The 20,675-nt window shown below is 42.1% G+C and overlaps 1 protein-coding gene across 1 annotated transcript in view; it reads right to left on the bottom strand.

The window, feature by feature from the left end:
• Positions 1–2,837: 2,837 nt before the first annotated feature.
• Positions 2,838–20,675, bottom strand: part of spag8 (sperm associated antigen 8) — a 35,093-nt gene continuing 17,255 nt past the window's right edge. The window contains exons 3-6 of the mRNA XM_078558175.1: positions 16,801–16,846; positions 13,569–13,689; positions 11,543–11,605; positions 2,838–2,952 (exon numbers count right to left, since the gene is read on the bottom strand). Of these exons, the coding sequence (XP_078414301.1) occupies positions 2,866–2,952; positions 11,543–11,605; positions 13,569–13,689; positions 16,801–16,846 (317 nt within the window). The 3' untranslated portion in view covers positions 2,838–2,865. The remainder of the gene's footprint in view (positions 2,953–11,542; positions 11,606–13,568; positions 13,690–16,800; positions 16,847–20,675) is intronic.

Genomic DNA, 20,675 nt, shown 5'->3' on the forward strand with positions numbered 1-20,675 from the left:
TGTGCTACAAATTCTATACAATGTCATTCAGGGAGGGGAACCTGGCACCTTTACAAATCCTGACATACATGTGACTCCAGTCCTGTACTAATATCCTCAGGTAAATTAAGGATGGGCAACAAATGCAACCTTGCCAGTATCATCTAACAGAAAATGAAGAGAGTGAAAACTCACTGTCTCCCAGAAAGGTAAATCAGTCGAAAATTGATCTATTGTGCTTTGTACTATCATTAGGCCTATATATATATAATTAAACTTGTTTAACTATAGTGCATTTTTGTTGATTTGAAATTCAAAATCAACTTGCAACAGTTCTTGTTGGAAATGCAGTTGTGCCAAGCTGGGTAGATTCACTGGGCAGAGTTCCCACTAGTCTGGCCTCCTGTACCCCAGGGGAAGAACTTTCCCCCTGTTGGCAGGGTTGTATGGAGCGGGCGGGAGCCCAATCGGGTGCCCCCGATCGGGTCCGCGCCACCATTTTATGTGGGAGGACCAATTAAGGCCCACCCAGCATGACGTGCGCCAGGAAGCGCTGAGCGTTCCCTGTGCGGGTGGAGGGGTTCCTGAGTCAGGGCCTGCGCTCTTTCACGCATGCGAAAGAATGCAGAAATCTCCCCGAGGCACAGAGTTTAAGTTTTAAAACGCTAAATAAAGAAAAGAAAAAAAATTTAAGGCAAGTCCCCTCATGTGACAGTGTTTTACTCAATGTATAAACGCTTCATGAAACCTCATGAAAAATGCAAAGGCCACCTGGGCTCCTTGCCTGCCTGCCAACCTTAAGGTTGAATGGACTGCTCAGTTTATTGGTTTAATTAGTTTTTAATTGGCCTTAATAGGCCTTTGACAGTTCGGCGGGTGCGCAGCCAAATCGGCTGCGCGCCCGCCCAACTGAAAATCTAAATGACGCGCAGTGACGTCGGGATGCACACCCGATGTCACCCCACGTAATTTTACGCCTTGGCAAGCGGGCCCCAAAATTCTGGCCCAAGGTATCATATGCCTGCAAGTAGATTTCACCAGCAGAAGTGGGATGCACGGGAGTTTTCCAGACAGGCGTTATAGCCTGAAGTATTCAAGAGAAAACATTTTGGCACCTGAATAAAGGCCTTCCTAAAAAGGGTCCAACTTGTTTTATTCATTTTGTTCTTCAGGTGGATCTGCCTGCTTTGCTCACTAAGCGGTTGACCAGCGCTGCATTTTCCATACCACTCCATTTAGTGGCTGGTCCAGCTCTTCTGATATTGGTGTGGATGCACACCAATATTACTGAAATTGACCGTCCCTGAAAATTGGCATTTCTTTCTGGAGTGCATAGGATGTTCACTGTTACGGTGTAGAGCCACGCATGGAGAACAGACCTTTATTTTAATGAAGGATGCAAACATAATGTCAAGAATTGTAAAAGTAGAGGTTAACAGTTCATCATGTCACAAATATATACTGGTATTGATAGCCTGCAATTTGGTATTCATAAGGAGGTCTTGTGACTCTGTAGGTAGCACCATGTCTCTGAGTCAGAAGTTCCTGGTTCAAGGTGATGCATTTTGGTAGGAAGAACATGGACAGACAATCTAAAATAAGGGGTGAAATTTTTAAGGGGGTGCAGGAGCAGAAAGACCTGGGTGTATATGTGCATATATCAATGAATGTGGCAGGATAGGTGGAGAGAGCAGTTAATAGAGAATATAGTATCCTGGGCTTTATTAATAGGGGCATAGAATACAAGAGCAGGGGGGTTATGCTGAATTTATATAAGACACTCATTAGGCCTCAGCTGGTGTATTACAGTTCTGAGCGCCACATTATAGGAAGGATGTAAACACATTAGAGAGAGTGCAGAAGAGGTTTACAAGAATGGTTTCAGGGATGAGAAACTTCAGTTACAAAGATAGACTAGAGAGGTTGGGACTGTTCTCCTTGGAGAGATGAAGGCTAAGAGGAGATTTGATAGAGATGTTCAAAATCATGAGGGGGCTGGACAGAGCATATAGGGAGAAGCTGTTCCCACTCATAAAAGAATCAAGAACAAAAGGGCACAGATTTAAAGTGATTTACAAAAGAAGCAAATGTGACGTGAGAAAAAACTTTTTCACACAATGAATGGTTCAGGTCTGGAATGCACTGCCTGGAAGTGTGGTGGAGGCAGGTTCAATCGAGGCATTCAAGAGGGCATTAGATGATTATTTCATTAGAAACAATGTGCAGGGGTATGGAGAAAAGATAGGGCAATGGCATAATGCTCATTGTGAGAGCCGGTGCAGACACAATGGGCTGAATGGCCTCCTTCTGCGCTGTTAAAGTTCTGTGAAAGTCCCACTCCAAAATTTGTTGGCCGTGGAATGAGTGTTCTTGACATGGTTCAGACAGGGTGATAATCAGCTTGCTAATCCTTCCAACACTTCTCCACTATTCCCCAAAGGAGGAGAAAAGTGTGTGTGGAGATATGAAACAAACAAGTATCTATTAACATTAATGGGCAAAAAAATCATGGACAAATCGTGCTGTATTTTCTGCCCATTAATTTTAATGGATAGAAAATTGCAGACTGGTGATACAATTTATACTATAAGAATACAGCAGGTATAGTGGGACTTTTACCCCATAATGTCTGCCATCTAACCAAGTTGGATTATGGTTCTGGTACATACTGTTCATTTCATCAGCAGTGCCGCTAGACACTTTGAAAAATATTATTTATAATCTTTTAGCAGATTTCTATTTTATTTAGAATGATCTAGATTCTGTATAAAAACAATAAGAAGAAAATAAGCAGCAACAGTTATAATGTATATATATTTAATCTAATTTATGTAAATTATTCATTTCTGTGAATGGGAGCTGGGTTATTTTCCAGGCTGTAGGTTGTTAGCTATCCAATGTTTCCATTATTGGTTTAGTAAATGATGTGTTCTTTCTAAATGGAGTATCACCAGCCTTTATTGGTGTGACACCCTGTTTTGAAAGAGAGAGAGAAAACAATTAGTGTGGTTAATTTTGGAACAACTATTTTCAACAACAAAAGTTCACTTTAAGATTTGATACCAGTTGTGGACACCATCATCAGCAAAGGCTGATTGATCATCAATACTTAAAGAAGCCTAAGGATCTTCTATAAATTAAACTTGCTAATTGTCTCACATTAAGTAATAGAGGATTATTTGGTTGGAGATTCCCATTTTCAAATCCATCTGATAACTTTTGACATTTGGTTAAACACAGGCATTAAAGTATCATTATATCTGAATGAGATGTCATGTAGTGTGGGTATGATATGTCCCTTACTGCGAGGTCAGCTCATTTGCTCTAGTACAGTGCTCGTGAGGTGCTCAGAGAGTGCCATGCATGGGAAGGGAGATCTCCACCCCTAGCTGAAGAAAGGTCGTTATATAGGGGCACGGAGGAATATACTGCTGGAGGAAAAAAGGTCATTTGAGGCATTACTTGTAAATGCAGATAAGCTAGATAGCCTTGTGCACAAAGTGTGCGCAGGCTCCCAACATACTATGTCACGAGTGTGGCATCAAAGCGCCCTAGTGAAACAGAAGTCAATGGGAATCACGGGATAAACTGTCCACTGGTTGGAGTTATACCTAGCACAAAGGAAGACGGTTGTGGTTGTTGGAGGTCAATCATCTCAGCTCCAGGATATCACTGCAGGGGTTCCTCAGGGCAGTGCCCTAGGCCCAACCATCTTCAGCTGCTTCACTAATGGCCTTCATTCCATCATAAGGTCAAAAGTGGGAATGTTCGCTGATGATTACACAATATTCAGCACCACTCATGACTCCTCAGATACTGAAGTAGTCCATGTCCAAATGCAGCAAGACCTGGACAATATCCAGGCTTGGGCTGACAAGTAGCAAGTAACATTCGCACTGCACAAGTAACAGGCAATGACCATCTCCAACAACTATTGCCTCTTGATGTTGAATGGCATTACCAGCACTGAATCCCCTACTATCACATCCTGAGGGGTACCATTGACCAGAACCTCCTGACTCCCCAAAGCCTGTCTACCATCTACAAGGCACAGGTCAGGAATGTAATGGAATACTCTCCACTTGCCTGGATGAGGGAAACTCAAACAACCCTCAAGAAGCTTGACACTGTCCAGGGCAAAGCAGCCCGCTTGATTGGAACCCTAATGACCAACTTCAACATTCACACCCTCCAACACCGACGAACACAGCAGTGTGTACTATCTACAAGATGCACTGCAGGAACTCAGCAAGGCTCCTTAGACAGCACCTTCCAAACACCCGACCTTTACTACCTAGGGGTGCAGATACATGGGAATACCACCATCTGCAAGTTCCCCTCCAAGCCACACACCATCCTATCTTTGAAATGTATCACTGCTCCTTTACTGTGACTGGGTCAAAATCCTTCCCTAATAGCACTGTGGGTGTACCTGCAATGCATGGACTGCAGTGGTTCAAGAAGCTGACTCACCACCACCTTCTCAAGGGCAATTAGGGACGGGCAATAAATGCTGGCCTCGTCAGCGATGCCCACATCACATGAATGAATAGAAGAAAACAGCAGACCTTCCTTTTACTCCAGGTGCCTTATATTAGATGGATTAAAAGTTGTTACAGTGAGTACCTTAGATTTATATCAAAAGGTTATACTATCTAGGGCAGGATTTTCTGGCCCCTCCTGCCACGAGAGTCATCCGAAAGTCAATGGACTTATAGCCAGGCTGCCAAATCTTTTGTGGTGGGTCCTGCCATGATGGAGCTGGAAAATCCCAGCCCTAATTAGCCAACAGACAGTTCACAGGTACAATGCTATTTTGGATTGAGAACTGCACTGAACATGAAGGGGGGAAAATTGGATAAGACCTGTAAACAGGCACGGGATCACAATGCAAGACTAACCCACACCTGTTCCTTCCAATGCAGGTAGTATGTAAACTTTGTGCAGCTTGCAAGCTCAGTTGAGAACTAGTATAGCCCAGCATTAAACATGCTATTGAGCGGCTGCATGGCTCAGCAGATGGCTCAAATTTGTATAACTATCGTAACACTTAAAACTTGCCTGCACTACTTAAAAGCCAGGGGAGATTCGTTCTGGCTGCAGCAGGAGCTGGAAGTAGCTGGGAAAGTCATTCTAAGCAGGAAAAGCACTGACTAATGGCACAACATGGCAGAAGGCATGCTTCAAGATTCTCTGACACAGCACTAGAGGCCTTAGTGCAGTAAGTGGACAGGAGGGGAGAGGTCTCCCATCCACAGGAGACCAGAATGTCCTCCAGTCTGACAACACGAAGACGGCAGGAACATATAGCTGTTGGGGCCAATGCCAGCAGTGTAGCCCCAAAGACCTGGATGCAGTGCTGCAAAACGTTCAATGACCTCACATGAGTGGTCAAGATCAGTGAATATAATCTGATAGATCCTTAAAAGTGAACCAATAGCGTAACAAGCTGTCCAATTCACCAACCCGTTCACTCACCTACCAAGTCTCTAGCAAGCACAATTCATGCCTCACATTCATAGGGTAGGATTTTTAGGTCATCGGGCAGGCATGGTGGGTGGGTCTGGGAACGGCTGTGAAACAGCCCACTGCCCGCGATCGGCCAGCGACCACGGTTTCACACTGGCTGGCAAATTAATAGCATGTTGGGAAGCTCAACGCTGCCAGGTTGGGGGTGGGAGGAGGGTGAGCACGAAAGTCTGCATATACGCTGGGGAGCGCGCACTGAAAGCTCCCTGAAGGCAGGGAGCTGCCTCAGGGAGCTGGAGAATTTTAAAATCAAAAATAACGATTTTGAAAATCCGAAAAAAATGTCCCCTCATAGGAATCACTCACATGAACAGAAACATCATAAAAATTATGCCAAAACATTTTCTTTTTAAGTAATGTTGGAAACCCCATCCCGCCAGTGGACGAGGTTTCCTCAAAAATGCAAAGGCCGCCTGGCCAATTCGCCTGCCCGCCAACCATAAGGTTGGATGGGCTGCGAAAAATCACTGTTAATTCATGCTTCAATAGCTTCAATAGGCCTCTTAATCATTGGCTGGCGGGCTGCCAACTCTCGCGCACACACGCCGACCTAAATATCGCGCAAGTGCACGATCACATTGGGATGCCCGCCCAACGTCTTCATACATTATTTTACGCCCGATCGGATTGGGCGCGTGTCCATTCACAGGATATAAAATTCTGCCCACAGTTTCTTCTGACCTTCACATAATTAGCACTCCTACAAGCCTTATGCCCACACCACATAGCTAATCCACACTGCAAGCTATTCAACCATGACAGGCACATCACTCATACAGGTTGCACCACACTCAGTGACATACTTCCCTCTCTCCTGCAGGGCAAATCCTCTTTTGTACATCCCAAATCGTCCTAATCCCACCACATCCCCCTTGGTGTGTCCCGCCACTGCGAGACCAGGAAATCTCGGCCACAGTCGCGCACATGGTGGTCAGTGGATAGACCTTGTTGACCAGCAGGTTTAACGTTGTAGTTCATAAAATGACGGAGCAGCGGACTGGCACGGAATGAAGGCATTATGACTGTTGCCAGCATTCCAAGCATTCAACTGCAAGATGTACTGAGCTTGGTCACGCACCACCTACACATGAAGGGAGCAGATGGAAATACAACACTACTGCAGCGGTTCTCTGACCCAAGCAGCTTTACTGTGTGGCTCCCTTCTAGTAGTGAAGGATCGGTAAATTTATATTAATATCTTCTGGATAGTCAGTAGGTGACTATCCAGAATTTAGTTATCTCCTCAAAAATTATACAACTCAATGCATCAAAAAGTATGCTGGTTATTCCTTCTGGCCTCTTTGATCTTCAGATGACCACAGACAGCCACCTTTTAAATACTGAAATATTTTCTCCATTACAAATAAAACTTTTTCTCATGCGGCCTTATCTCTTATAGTTATCCTGGACAAATGATGTGACTCTTTTTTATAACCACATCTTTTCAAAAAAAAATTAGCTTCACCTTTAATTTGGCTTTGATTTCCTCATTCAGCCACTGTAGTACTGAGCTTGCTAATTTTCTTTTTTTCCCCCATGGGATATATTTCTTTCCCACGTTCTTTTTTTTCATTCCTTCACTGGATGTGTGCATCGCTGGCAAAGCCAGCATTTATTGCCCATCTCTAATTACGCTTGAGAAGGCAGTAGTTGAGTCACCTCCTTGACCTACTGCAGGTTTACAGGGATCTTAATATTTTCTTAATTGTCTCCTGTTTGGTTTACCGATTCATTTTGTAATCTAGCATGCTTTAACACTCTATAGACTAAAATATTGTTATTTTAAAGTTGTACAGTTACATATTCATATCTTAGACTATAGTCTTCATGGGGAACGATTCTCTTTGTGTGCTATGTGCAACAAAATTGTAAGCATATTCTGCTTAAAACGATTTATATCCTTTTTTACACACACTGGATGTTGGAAAATATTTTCCCAATATTATATGCAACACAGCTATGCAAATAGTTCTAGGAACCAGCATTATCATGTGGCTAGTCAGCTATGGTGGGTAGATAAATGCTAAAGTAGCACATCATCCATCCCATGTTGTGAATTTTCTGTATGGAATTACTTTAATTTTTGCCCTATTATTTTAGTTGTCGCAGATCTTTCTACTTTACCTTTGGTATGTTAGAAATCTGCCATGATTGTCATATTACTGCAGCCTCTTTATTGCATAAACAGCATTTTTATTTGAGTTGATGATCTACCGCATTCATCAACGGCAACTTTGTTGCCTTTAATACAACTTCTCATTTTGTTCCTGCTTTCTCCTCTTATTAAGTTATGATCTTGCAATTGTCATATTATGCCTTAGAAATAATACTACTTCTCTGCCGAGCTTAATAAGTTCACATTTGTAAAATGTTCTGCACTTTCTTAGTCCTATCTTATGTCTCACAGCCACATTTTCATGATTGAAACTTGCAAATTTTTTCAATGTTTTTAGCGAAATGCACCCTCAGAATCTTATAGCTTGTTCTTATGCTTCTTGCAAAAGTATAAAGCATGTCAACTAATTTTCAATGTATCCATAGTTAAAGCCTATCATTCACATTTCTTTCCTTAATTAACCAAAATTGCTTCTTAGTCTTCAATAGTCATATGCTTTATGATGTTCATTATGTGACTCTAAAACAACAGGAGAACTGTAGTATTGCAATATGTCACTCATCCATAAATCTTCAATATAGCTGGATTGAACCAGTTAAACCCAAGATATGATTGTTGAAATAACCTTCTGAGCTTAGCCATTTTGTTCCATTACTGTTCTAACAAGCGTCAAGCAGCTGTCAGTGTTGGCCTCCTCCTCCATACCCCCTGCCTCGTAAATCTACAGCTGTCAGTGAAGTTTCTAATTATACACAGCTCCTTTTCAGATGGAACACATATACTCAACCACACAGGGATTCAGGTTAAAACAGAGAGCCCAGTGTGAGCAGAAATTCCGAATTAACTGGTCTCGATACATGAGGAATTTACTCTGGCTTTGCATAATCCAATTAAAAGGACTAGTTTTCACAAGATTGCTTATAGAGGGAAATTATTTTTTAAGTTTATGTAAAAACGTCTGCAAATGTGTTCAGAGATGATAAAATGCTAGTTACCTCAGGGATCCAATTTCAGTTTCTTTTCATCTTTTAGGCCATTTAAAGGATATTTTCAACATCAAATCTCACAATTCTGCCCTATCCTTCATTATCAAATGAAAATTTTCAATTAAACATTCCTAGCCCAGAGCTCTGATCTTCAGATGATTGTACCCCGAGAGTACCCCCCAAGATGTGCTGGAGGACCCTTCGGAAATCCTGATGCACTATGCGGGAATTGTCCAGGAATTTTGGACTTCTGATGGACAACTTCCCCCCATCTGGAACCCTCTGAAACTCTGAGTTAGAGACTTTGGAGACAATGGATGGTTCCAACTGACTTAGTAGAATAGTTACCCAGGAAAAGCTAGAAGAATTAAACCAATTCTAACTCCTGGGTAACTATACTACTGACTACCCCACCCCACCCCCCACCCCTTCCTCTGACTTCCCACTGGAGCACTCCCCCAACTCACCACTGAACCCATGACTACCCTCCCAACCACCTGACAACCTCCCCTACCTGACTATCCCATTCAGCCCCCAACTAGCTCCTGACAACCCGGCGAACTCCTCCGAACACCTGAATCCCCGACCTCCCAGACCCACTCTACCCCCACCTACCTGCCACCCTACCCCCTCACACACCTACCTATCTTTATTCATTTATACCAGACCAGGTAAGGACGGCAGATTTCCTTCCCTAAAGGACATTAGTGAACCAGGTGGGTTTTTACAACAATTGACAATGGTTCAATGGTCATCATTCGGCTTTTAATTCCAGATTTTTACTAAATTCAAATTCCACCATCTGCCGTGGCAGGATTTGAACCCGGTTCCCCAGAGCATTACCCTCGGTCTCTGGATTACTAATTCAGCAACAATACCATCACCTCCCCTGCCACCCCAACACCTCAGCACTTACCTGCCACCCTACCTCCTCACTCACTTACCTGCAACCCTACCCCACCATCCACTTACCTACCACCTTACCCACATATCTTACACATTTAACCTTCTCTACATGGCTTCTCTAAGTGGCTTTGGGACCTTTAAACTCTCTACTTACTGGAATACAGCAGTTAGTGCTGTAAAAAGGGAGCATGGCTTAGCTTCCCCTGACGATTACATAGGATATACAGCACAGAGCCTGCACAACGAAGAAGGAATCCTGGAACAGTTACATACCTCATTTCTGAAGAGGCCTGGTTCGGAATTCCAGACCAGAAATGTCAAGCTTCATCTTAGGGTAAAAAAATAGGAGCAGAGCGGCAATCCGACAATAGCTGCCACTCCTCGGAAGACTGGGCCCCTTATGTTTTCAGTGAAATTCAGGTCCAAAACTAATGTGGTTCCACTATTTAAGAAGGGTTGTAGAGGTAAGCCAGGGATCTACAGACCAGTGAGTCTCACGTCAGTAGTAGGGAAAAAATATTGGAGAAAATTCTGAAGGAGAGAATCTATCTCCACTTGGAGAGGCAAGGTTTGATCAGGGATAGTCAGCATGGCTTTGTCAGAGGGAGATCATGCCTAACAAATTTGATTGAATTTTTTGAGGAGGTGACCAGGTGTGTAGATGAGGGTAGTGCAGTTGATGTAGTTTATATAGATTTCAGCAAAGCCTTTGACAAGGTCCCACATGGGACACTTATAAAGAAGGCAAATGCACATGGGATACAGGGTAATTTGATAAGGTGGATTCAAAATTGACTTAGTTGTAGGAGACAGAGGGTGATGACAGAAGGCTGCTTTAGTAACTGGAAGCCAGTGTCCAGTGGCGTACCACAGGGATCTGTGCTGGGTCCCCTATTATTCGGCATTTATATAAACAACATAGATGACTATGTGGGGGGTAGGATTAGTAAGTTTGCGGATGACACAAAGATTGGCCGGGTGGTTAACAGTGAGGTTGAGTGTCTTGGGCTACAGAAAGATATAGACGGGATGGTCAACTGGGCAGATAAGTGGCAGATGGAATTTAACCCTGAAAAGTGTGAGGTGATACACTTTGGACGGAGTAATTTGACAAGGAAGTATTCAATGAACAGCATGACACTAGGACGTTCTGAGGAACAAAGGGACCTTGGCGTGTGTGTCCATAGATCTCTGAAGGCGGAGGGGCATGTTAGTGGGGTGGTGAAAAAGGCATATGGGACACTTGCTTTTATCAATCGAGGCATAGATTACAAAAGTAGGGAGGTCATGTTGGAGTTGTATAGAACCTTGGTGAGGCTACAGCTGGAGTACTGTGTGCAGTTCTGGTCACCACATTATAGGAAGGATGTGATTGCACTGGAGGGGGTGCAGAGGAGATTCATCTGGATGTTGCCTGGGATGAAACATTTAAGTTATGAAGAGAGGTTGGATAGACTTGGGTTGTTTTCGTTGGAGCAGAGAAGACTGAGGGGCGACCTGAATGAGGTGTACAAGATTATGAAGGGCATGGACAGGATGGATAGGGAGCAGCTGTTCCCCTTAGTTGAAGGGTCAGTCACAAGGGGACACAAGTTCAAGGTGAGGGGCAGGAGGTTTAGGGGGATGTGAGGAAAAACTTATTACCCAGAGGGTGGTGATGGTCTGGAATGCGCTGCCTGCGGGTTGCCTCACATACTTTAAAAAGTACCTGGATGAGCACTTGGCATGTCATAACATTAAAGACTATGGCCAAATGCCGGTAAATGGGATTAGGTAGGTAGGTCAGGTGTTTCTCACTTGTCGGTGCAGACTCGATGGGATGAAGGGCCTCTTCTGCACTGTGTGATTCTGTGATTGTGTGAAAACATTTTCGGTTTTGGTATATTGTAAATTTCTGTGTTAATTTCCTCTGTGTAATATAATGCACACCTCTAATTGCAATTGTATAGATTCCTTTCAGCACAATGATAACACAGCTATTAACATGTTATCACCCTTCCCACCCTTCAACAAAAAATAGACTTACGTGTATTTGCGTGGCATGGTCAGACCAGATAGTAATAGGCTGTTCAGTTTTGTAATTATGGCTCTATAAGTAACAATTCATACATTACATCACAAAGCAGGTCTTGATGATGGTAACATAAACTGAAAGGCACTTATAAATGTTTAGTTTAAAATAATTGAATAAACCTTCATTCATTTGCCTTTAAGTGATCCATAAAAAGTGTTAAGAAACAGAGAAGCACATTAAACAGTAGGCTATCATTGCCAACAAATACAAATGATGAATAAGAAAGCAGACAATGCTGAGAAATGCATCAGTCCTCATTGTGGTCTAGAGCTGTACCAAAAATGATAACTTATCTTTCTCTTTCAGAACTGGTCAAAATGCTGTGATTTCCATTATTTTAGGATCAAATTTCCAACATTGGTATTTTCATTTTGTTTTGTCTTGATATATAGCTAGCTTGCATATAACAGAAATTGAATAGATCAGTTTTGTGGCAGCTAAGGTCCTCATCCACAAAGCAGACCCTGAGATGCTAAGATGCAGTTTTCTGCATTTTGTTCCTATGCTTCTTTGCAAACACCTTTGTTTCATTCCAGCTGCTTGCAGGAAGCTACATTTTAGCAGATCAGCAAAATCTTTGTGAATAGGGGCAGGAGTCAGGAGAACTTAGTAGCCATTTGTTTCTATCCAGTTTTAATGTAAATGAATTCAGCAGTAATTTATAGAAAGGCTAAATCAGCGTCTGCAACAAAGAACAAGAAAATACTTAACTGAAGTTATATAAAATAGTTGAAAACAATGCTACAGTCATAATCAATAGTAAGTTTTCAAGTTTCATGTGTAACATTAAAACTTAAATTATCCTCATTTAGGCAAATGTCTGGGGATGGTCAGGAAATGTTTTATTTTTTTTCATTCATGGGATATGGGTGTCGCTGGCTGGGCCAGCATTTATTGTCCATCCCTAGTTGCCCTTGAGAAGGTGGTGGTGAGGTGCCTTCTTGAACTGCTGCAGTCCATGTGGTGCAGGTACACCCACAGTGCTGTTAGGGAGGCTGTTCCAGGATTTTGACCCAATGACAGTGAAGGAAATTATACATTTCCAAGTCAGGATGGTGAGTGGCTTGAGGGGAACTTCCAGGTGCTGGTGTTCCCATGTGTCTGCTGCCCTTGTCCTTCTAAATGGTAGCAGTCGTGGGTTTGGAAGGTGCTGTCTAAGGAGTCTTGGTGAGTTCCTGTAGTGCATCTTGTAGATGGTACACATTGCTGCTACTGTGTGTCGGTGGTGAAGGGAGTGAGTGTTTGTGGATGGGGTGCCAGTCAAGTGGACTGATTTTTCCTGGATGGTGTCAAGCTTCTAGAGTGTTGTTGGAGTTGCACTCATTCAGGCAAGTGGGGAATATTCCATCACACTCCTGATTTGTGCCTTGTAGACGTTGGACAGGCTTTGGAGAGTCAGGAGGTGAGTTACTCATCGCAGGATTCCTAGTCTCTGACCTGCTCTTGTAGCCACAGTATTTATATGGCTAGTCCAGTTCAGTTTCTGGTCAATGGTAACCCCCAGGATGTTGATAGTGGGGTATTCAATGAAGGTAATGCTATTGAAATGCATGATTTTTCTACTGTGTCCATTTAGGTATCAGAGTATAATGCAGATAAACAGTAGCTCATGAAGTGAAGAATCATGAGGTGTAAATAGGCTTCAAAAAGTTATCAAACTTCTATAAATATTCTTGCTCCATATATTTTCCATTCTAAACAAGTTGTACAACATTTGCTGCAAGATATTTATTATTGTTTATAATCTGTTATAGTTTTATTTCTTTTTTTTTCCCTGACTACTCTCTGAGAAATGTTAGTTGCCTTTAACAACCCTCCCTCTTCATTACACACTTCATTTTTTTTTAAAAATGTTGTGCCAAATGGCTAGACAGTTCTGCCTTTTCCATGTTTGGATGACTGGACTTTCTTCAGTTTATTTGTACCAGGTATTGAGGCATGAAGCTAAATAATCTGTGTCTTATACTCAGATGCCTACCATAGTAGGAGGAGGTGGAACAGATTTAAAACCTTCTATTTTGAAATCACGTCCTGTTACGGTCAGTGATTCCATCGGTTGTAAAGCCATGGCAGATTCATGTGCATCAAATATTTCCTTGCTGGAATATGAAGAGAAAAGGTACAAGAAAAGGATGTTAGCAAAGGGTTTGTTTAGCATTGTATCAACCATTAAGAGCATGTCTACCACTATCATTGGATGGAAAAGCACAAAGAATTGAAGCAAGGCAGCAAGAGGCCTCCAAGATTCTCACATGCCACATATGGTTTACACATGGTGTAAGCCAGATGAAAAAAAACAGCTGGATTGAGGTCTGTCCGTAAAACTCAAGTTCCATAATAAGCTGAGGAAATGTCATTCAATTAAGCCATCTGAAGTGTGGCACATCAGGTATTTGTGTCAGAGGAAGCAATACATCAAAAGGAATTTAACAAAAGTAAATGTGCATTATGGCTAATGTTTCCAAGCTAGCTTATTGAAAACAACTTTACTCACCAAACAATATGGTGTTAGGGTAGTAAAAAAAATAAACTAAACTTCCACTGTTATTTCAACCAACAGAAAGAACTCTTACAAGTTTCACTCCTGTGCCTAATTTCAGAAATTTGTATTGAGTCTTCAATCATATGCTGGATGCTTGGTTCGATTTAGATATGAAGCCCAATGGTGAGCAAGTTACTACAGTAAAACGTAAACAACATTAAAACAGATAAAGCAAATTGCTGGAATTCAAAGGAGAATATTGTTTTCCATTTTTAATAGTTTTCGATAATGACCCAGAAAATTATTTCAAGTAACGGAATGCTGGTACTTCAACAAAAAAAGAAGCAAGAACAAAACAGTCTTATTTCCTATTTCATCTGTGAGAGCAGCAGTGTGCCAGAGCCACTCAGTTGACTTGGACTGAGCTACAGATCCCCACTTGATTGCATTATTCACAATCTGCTAAGTTCCTATTTTCCAAAATGTTCCAAGTGCCATGTTAAAGAGAAAAGAGCAGGTAGCAAAAAGTGTTGCAACTGATGTGATTTTGGTTACTATATTAAGGTTTCAAAAACAAATGAATCAGGTAACAGCTGATTTAAAAATGTCCTTGTCAGTGACTGGTATACTGTGATTGAACTTGAACACTTTAAAGGGAAAAAAAATCAAAGGCACGGATTTCCACCCTCAAGGTGGCTAGCGGGAGTCAGGTAAATTCCCCGCTTGGCCTGCCCAACTCAGGAGTAAGTTCCCACAAAGGCGGGATCTGCATTGGATGGGGGGTGGTGCAGGCTGGGGTCAGGCCAACTGACCCAGGAAAATGTTTGGAGGCAGCCACAAGGCTACTGGGTGTGGAGGCGGGCTATTTAAAAGGGCCGCCTCAGTGCTTTGAGGGATTTCGTCCCAGTTAAAATAAAATGACAAAGGCCCTCCAGCCTTCACCCCTCACTCTCACATTCGCCATTCCCCCATCCATGCCACCTCATACCCCCATGCTAAGCTATGGCACTTCCATGCCCACTGACCCACTATACACTGTATAGAACCAATGAACCCTATAGTGACAATAGAATGTATTGAAAAAAAGCATCAAAAAATCATTCATTCATTCATTATTTTCCGCTGTGTTAAAAAAAGCCATTTCACTACAAGGCACTAAAAGTGTCAATCATCCAGACGCTTTAAAGTATCAATAACAGAATCCACAAATCCATTAAACCACTTAAACTTCCGTAAATAAAAATTATGAAATTGCCTGCAGAGATCAGAGACCCAGAGTGGTCAATCAAGCAATGTTTTCTCTGGGACACAGTTGTTTCAACAAGAGTAATGGATATCTGGACTCTCAGCCAAGTATACATAATGAGGCTTGGCTCAATGAGCATTGACATGCCATAGCTTAGCACAGTGGGCATGTGGGTCTATGGGGGGTATGTGGAGGACCAAACCTTGGCATAGGGGGCATGAGAGGCTGTGGGAGGGTGTGGGTGGTGGGTGGGAGGCATTACCTTGTCATAGGGGGCATGAGAGGCTGTGGGGGGTGTGGGTGGGAGGTCTTACCTTGTCATAGGGGGCATGAGTGGCTGTGGGGAGATATGTGTGTTGGGGGGGTGGTCTTACCTTGGCATAGGGGGCATGAGGAGGACCTTCAGAACTCATTGTTTAATAGGCCCCCTTATGAAGACTTGGGTTCACAACTCCTCTGAGGGGCCAGGAACCGCAACTCTTTAAAAACCTGACCTGACTCTATGAAAATTGTGGGGGAGCAAGACATGGCTATCTCCACAATGGAGTCGGTTCAGTCAGGAGTGCTGGGTGCAGCCTTTTATCAGGAACCACCCCCTCCCAAAAATCAGACAGCCTGGGAATGTGGTTGGGAATCTTGGAATTAGGACCACCACCATTTTTAAAGGGACCCTGAGTCATCCCGACTCAGTGAAAATTCAGCCCAAAGAGTTTAGTAACCAAATGATTATCAAAGCAGCATACACGCGCGTGTGTGTGTGTGTGCGTGTGTGTGTGTATATGTGTGTTATACATTGAAGTTATAAAATTTGATTTTTATCTTTTTCTGGTTGGGGAGGATTGGGTACATCAGTCTGTGTGGGTCAAACAGCTTGGTGCTTTTCTTTGTCTAGGAAAACCTAGCAGAACATTTGGTCAGAACAAATATCCCATTGACATTGTGCTCACATGTTCATTGTGTGGTTTGAGTACCCTACAATACCAAAATTAATCCCCTTGTTGCAAATATTGGGAACCTTGTTAGCTTACAAGATGCTGGGATCTGAAGTTGAGAAGGCCAACAAAACACAAGTAAGCCTGGGATAGTGTGAGATCCTCAGAAGGCAGTTTTGGGGTGGGTCAGTTCACAATGAATGTAGTATCATTCTTCTATGGTAACAACCCCTCCAACAGACATTCATCAAAAAAAGTTGTCTTACAATTACAGAAGGTTATTAATTATAACCTTTGATAAATGATATCAATGATAAAGAGAGTTACCAGTTTTAAACATTTTTTGCACAAAGAGCACTATGAAGTCCCTTGGAAGACAAGTGTGAAACGGTCAAAATATTAACAATTCAAGGCTAAAAAAAGTGAAATTTGGTTTTAGGGTGCAATGTAGCTAAAAAAGAGAAGCTTTTTTGCTCAGCATTTGCAACAAAATAGATTTTAAAATGTCAAATAAATTGAATTCTCCCCTCCCACACCCACACTCACTTACCTTATCTTGTGATACATGTACTTTTCAATAAGTCGCTTCTTTATTCCTGTACAAAAACAAAGAGAGATTGCATGTCCAGCAGAACCATATATAACTGCTTAGTTAACTTTAGCACTACATATACAATGTATCTTGTAATTAACTATATATGCTGGAATATGTATTGCAGTCTAATTTATTGTGTTAGAATATAAACAAAATTGACAAAATTGCTCCAGGCAAATTATTCCCTGTAATCAAGAATTTAAATATAAAAACCAAGTTCCAGATTTCCAACACAATGGAGGGCTTCTTTGACATGGCAAAAATGGTGGACAAGTCTGGGAATTCTAAGTCCTACCTCCTAATGCGGCAATCGCTATTTTCACAGAGGCGAAACTGGAGTCGGGTTAAGGTTCGCACGTGCCGTTTACGGAGGGAGCTGGCCATTTAAATCACCAGCTGCCTTCTCCGAATGGAATTTTGGTAGGCTAGGAGTCTGAAACCCAGAATGTGTAGATTAGACTAGGTTAGAGCTGATTTGATGTTGGCGGATTTGTTTGGATTGCCAGGGTACCCCTTTGCAGAGGTAAGATACCCCTTTGGATAAGATGCCAGGACATCTTTGGGAGAGGTAAGGCATCCTGTGGGATTGTTAAAAGTAAACATTATTGTGCCTAAAATGTTCATAAACTCAATGGAGCTGTCAAGCTGTCAAAGAGCTGTCAAGCAACGGTCAAAGCTGTCAAAAAAATGTCAAAGGATTTTAGGTGAGTTGGCATGGAGGGAGTAAGGGGCAAAGGGAGGTGGGTGGGGAACATGGTTTGGCATGAGTTGAAACTAAGTTGGCTTTGGGGCAATATATGGGGATAGGGTGTATGAGGGACCGTGGGAGTTGAGTTTTTTTTATTCATTCACGAGACGTGAGCTTCGCTGGCAGGGCCAGCATTTATTACTCATTCCTAGTTGCCCATGAGAAGGTGATGGTAAGCTGCCTTCTTGAACCACTGCATGGTCCATGTGGTGTAGGTACACTCACAGTGCTGTTAGGAAGGGAGTTCTAGGATTTTGACTCAGCAACAGTGAAGGAACGGTGATATATTTTCAAGTCAGGATGGTGAGTGACTTGGAGCGGAACTTCCAGGTGGTGGTGTTTCCATCTATCTGCTGCCCTTGTCCTTCTAGATGGTAGTGGCCGGAGGTTTGAAAGGTGTTGTCTAAGGTGAATTCCTGCAGTGCATTTGTAGATGGTACACACTGCTGCTACTATGCGTCGGTGGTGGAGAGAGAGAATGTTTGTGGATGTGGTACCAATCAAGTGGGCTGCTTTGTCCATAAGACCATAAGACATAGGAGCAGAAGTAGGTCATTTGGCCCATCGAGTCTGCTCTGCCATTCAATGAGATCATGGCTGATCTGATAACCCCCAATTCCACTTTCCTGTCTGTTCCTCATAATTTTTGATTCTCTTACTGATTAAAGATCTGTTTATCTCCACCTTGAATAGACTTAATGACCCAGCTTCTATAGCCCTCAGTCATAAAGAATTCCACAGGGACCCACTATGCTCTGAGAGAAGAAATTCCTCCTCATTTCTGTTTAAATGGGTGTTCCCTTACTCTGAGATTATGCCCTCTGGTCCTAGACTCTCCCACAAGGGGAAACAACCCATCAGCATCTACCATGTCAAGCCCCCTAAGGATCTTATATGTTTCAATAAGGTCACCTCTCATTCTTCTAAACTCTAATGAGTACAGGCCCAACCTGCTCAACCTTTCCTCATAAGAAGATCTCTCCAAACCCAGAATCAACTGAGTGAATCTTCTCTGGACTGCCTCCAATGCTAGTATGTCTTTCCTTAGTTAAGGGGACCAAAACTGTTCACAGTATCCTAGGTGTGGTCTAACTAGTGCCTTGTATAGTTTTAGCAAGAGTTCCGTATTTTTATACTTCATTCCCTTTGAAATAAAGGCCAACATTCCATTTGCCTTCCCTATTACCTGTTAAACTTATATGTTGGCTTTTTAGGGTTCATGCACAAGGACCCCCAAATCCCTCTGTGCTGCAGCCTTCTCCATTTAAATAATATTCAGCTCCTCCATTCTTCCTGCCAAAGTGCATAACCTCACAATTTCTCACATTATATTCCATCTGCCACTTTTTTGCCCACTCACTTATCCTGTATATATCCATCTGTGGACTCCTTGTGTCATCCTCACCACGTGCCTTCCCACCTATTTTTGTATCATCCGCAAATCTGGCAATGGTACACTCACTTCCCTCATCTAAGTCACTAATATATATTGTAAATAATTATGGCCTCAGCACTGACCCCTGTGGCACTCCACTAGTTACAGGTTGCCATCCTGAGAATGCCCCCTTATCCCAACTCTCTGTCTTCTATTAGTTAGCCAATCCTCTATTCATGCTAATATACTACCCCTAACACCATGGGCTCTTATCTTATTAAGTAGCCTTACGTGATGTACCTTATCGAATGCCTTTTGGAAATCCAAATATATTACATCTACTGGTTCCCCTTCATCTATCCTGCTAGTTACTTCCTCAAAGAATTCTCATGAATTTGTCAGCCATGATTTCCCTTTCATGAAGCCATGCTGCCTCTGCTTGATTAGATGATGTAATTCTAAATGCTCTGCTATTACATCCTTTATAATAGACTCTAACATTTTCCCAATAACAGATGTTAAGCTAACTGGCCTATAGTTACCAGTTTTTTGTCTCCCTCCCCCTTTTGAATAAGGGTGTTACATTGGCAGTTTTCCAATCCTCTGGGACTTTCCCAGAATCTAAAGATTCTTGGAAGATTACTACCAATGCATCCATTATCTCTGTAGCTGCTTCCTTTAGTATCTTAGGATGCACCCATCAGGTTCAGGGGGCTTATTGACCTTTAGCCCCATTAGTTTCTTTTCTACTTTTCTCTAGTGATAGTTAATATATTTATTTCCTCTCCTTCTTTTGTCCCTTGATTATTTAGTATTGGAATGCTATTAGCATCTTTTACCGTGAAGACTGAAACAAAGTATTTATTCAATAGTATTCAGTATTCAATTCCTTTGTCATTTCCTTGTTCCCCATTATTATTTCCCCGTTCTGTAAAGGGCCAATGTTCACCCAGGGCTCTCTCTTCCTTTTTATATATTTAAAGGAGCTCTTACTGTCCGTCTTCATATTACATGCTAGTTTACCCTCAAGTTTATTTTCTCCCTCTTTATTATTCTTTTGGTCATCTTTTGTTGGTTTTTAAAACTTTCCCAATCCTCTGGTTTGCCACTAATCTTTGCCACATTGTATGTCTTTTCTTTTAATTTGATACTATCCTTAACTTCCTTGGTTGACCATTGTTGGTTTATCCACTTCCTTGAATCCTTCTTCCTCACTGGGATATATCTTTGTTGGGAGTCATGAATTATTTTCTTAAATCGGCCGTTTTTTCTGCTAAAATCCTATCCCAGTCCATTCCAACTAACTCTGCCCTCATTCCTTTGTAATTACCCTTATTTAAGTTTAGCACAGTTGTTTCTGACCCAAGTTTCTCACTCTCAAACTGAATGCTAAATTCTATCATATTATGGTCACTGTTTCCTAGGGTATCTTTTACCCTGAGATCATTTATTAAACCTGCCTCATTGCACATTACAAAATCAAAAATAGCCTGATCCCTGGTTGGATCCACAATATTGTTCAAAGAAACTGCCCCAAATACACTCTATGAATTCTTGCTCATGGCTACCTCTGCCAATTTGATTTTCCCAATCTACATGAAGATTAAATTCACCCATGATTAATGTACTTTTTTACATGCCTTCATTATCTCCTGATTTTTTCTCTGTCCTAAATTATAGGTACTGTCCGGTGCCTACAGACTACTC

This window comes from Cetorhinus maximus, chromosome 1 (genome assembly GCF_964194155.1).
Source record: "Cetorhinus maximus chromosome 1, sCetMax3.hap1.1, whole genome shotgun sequence".
Taxonomy (NCBI): Eukaryota; Metazoa; Chordata; class Chondrichthyes; order Lamniformes; family Cetorhinidae; genus Cetorhinus; species Cetorhinus maximus.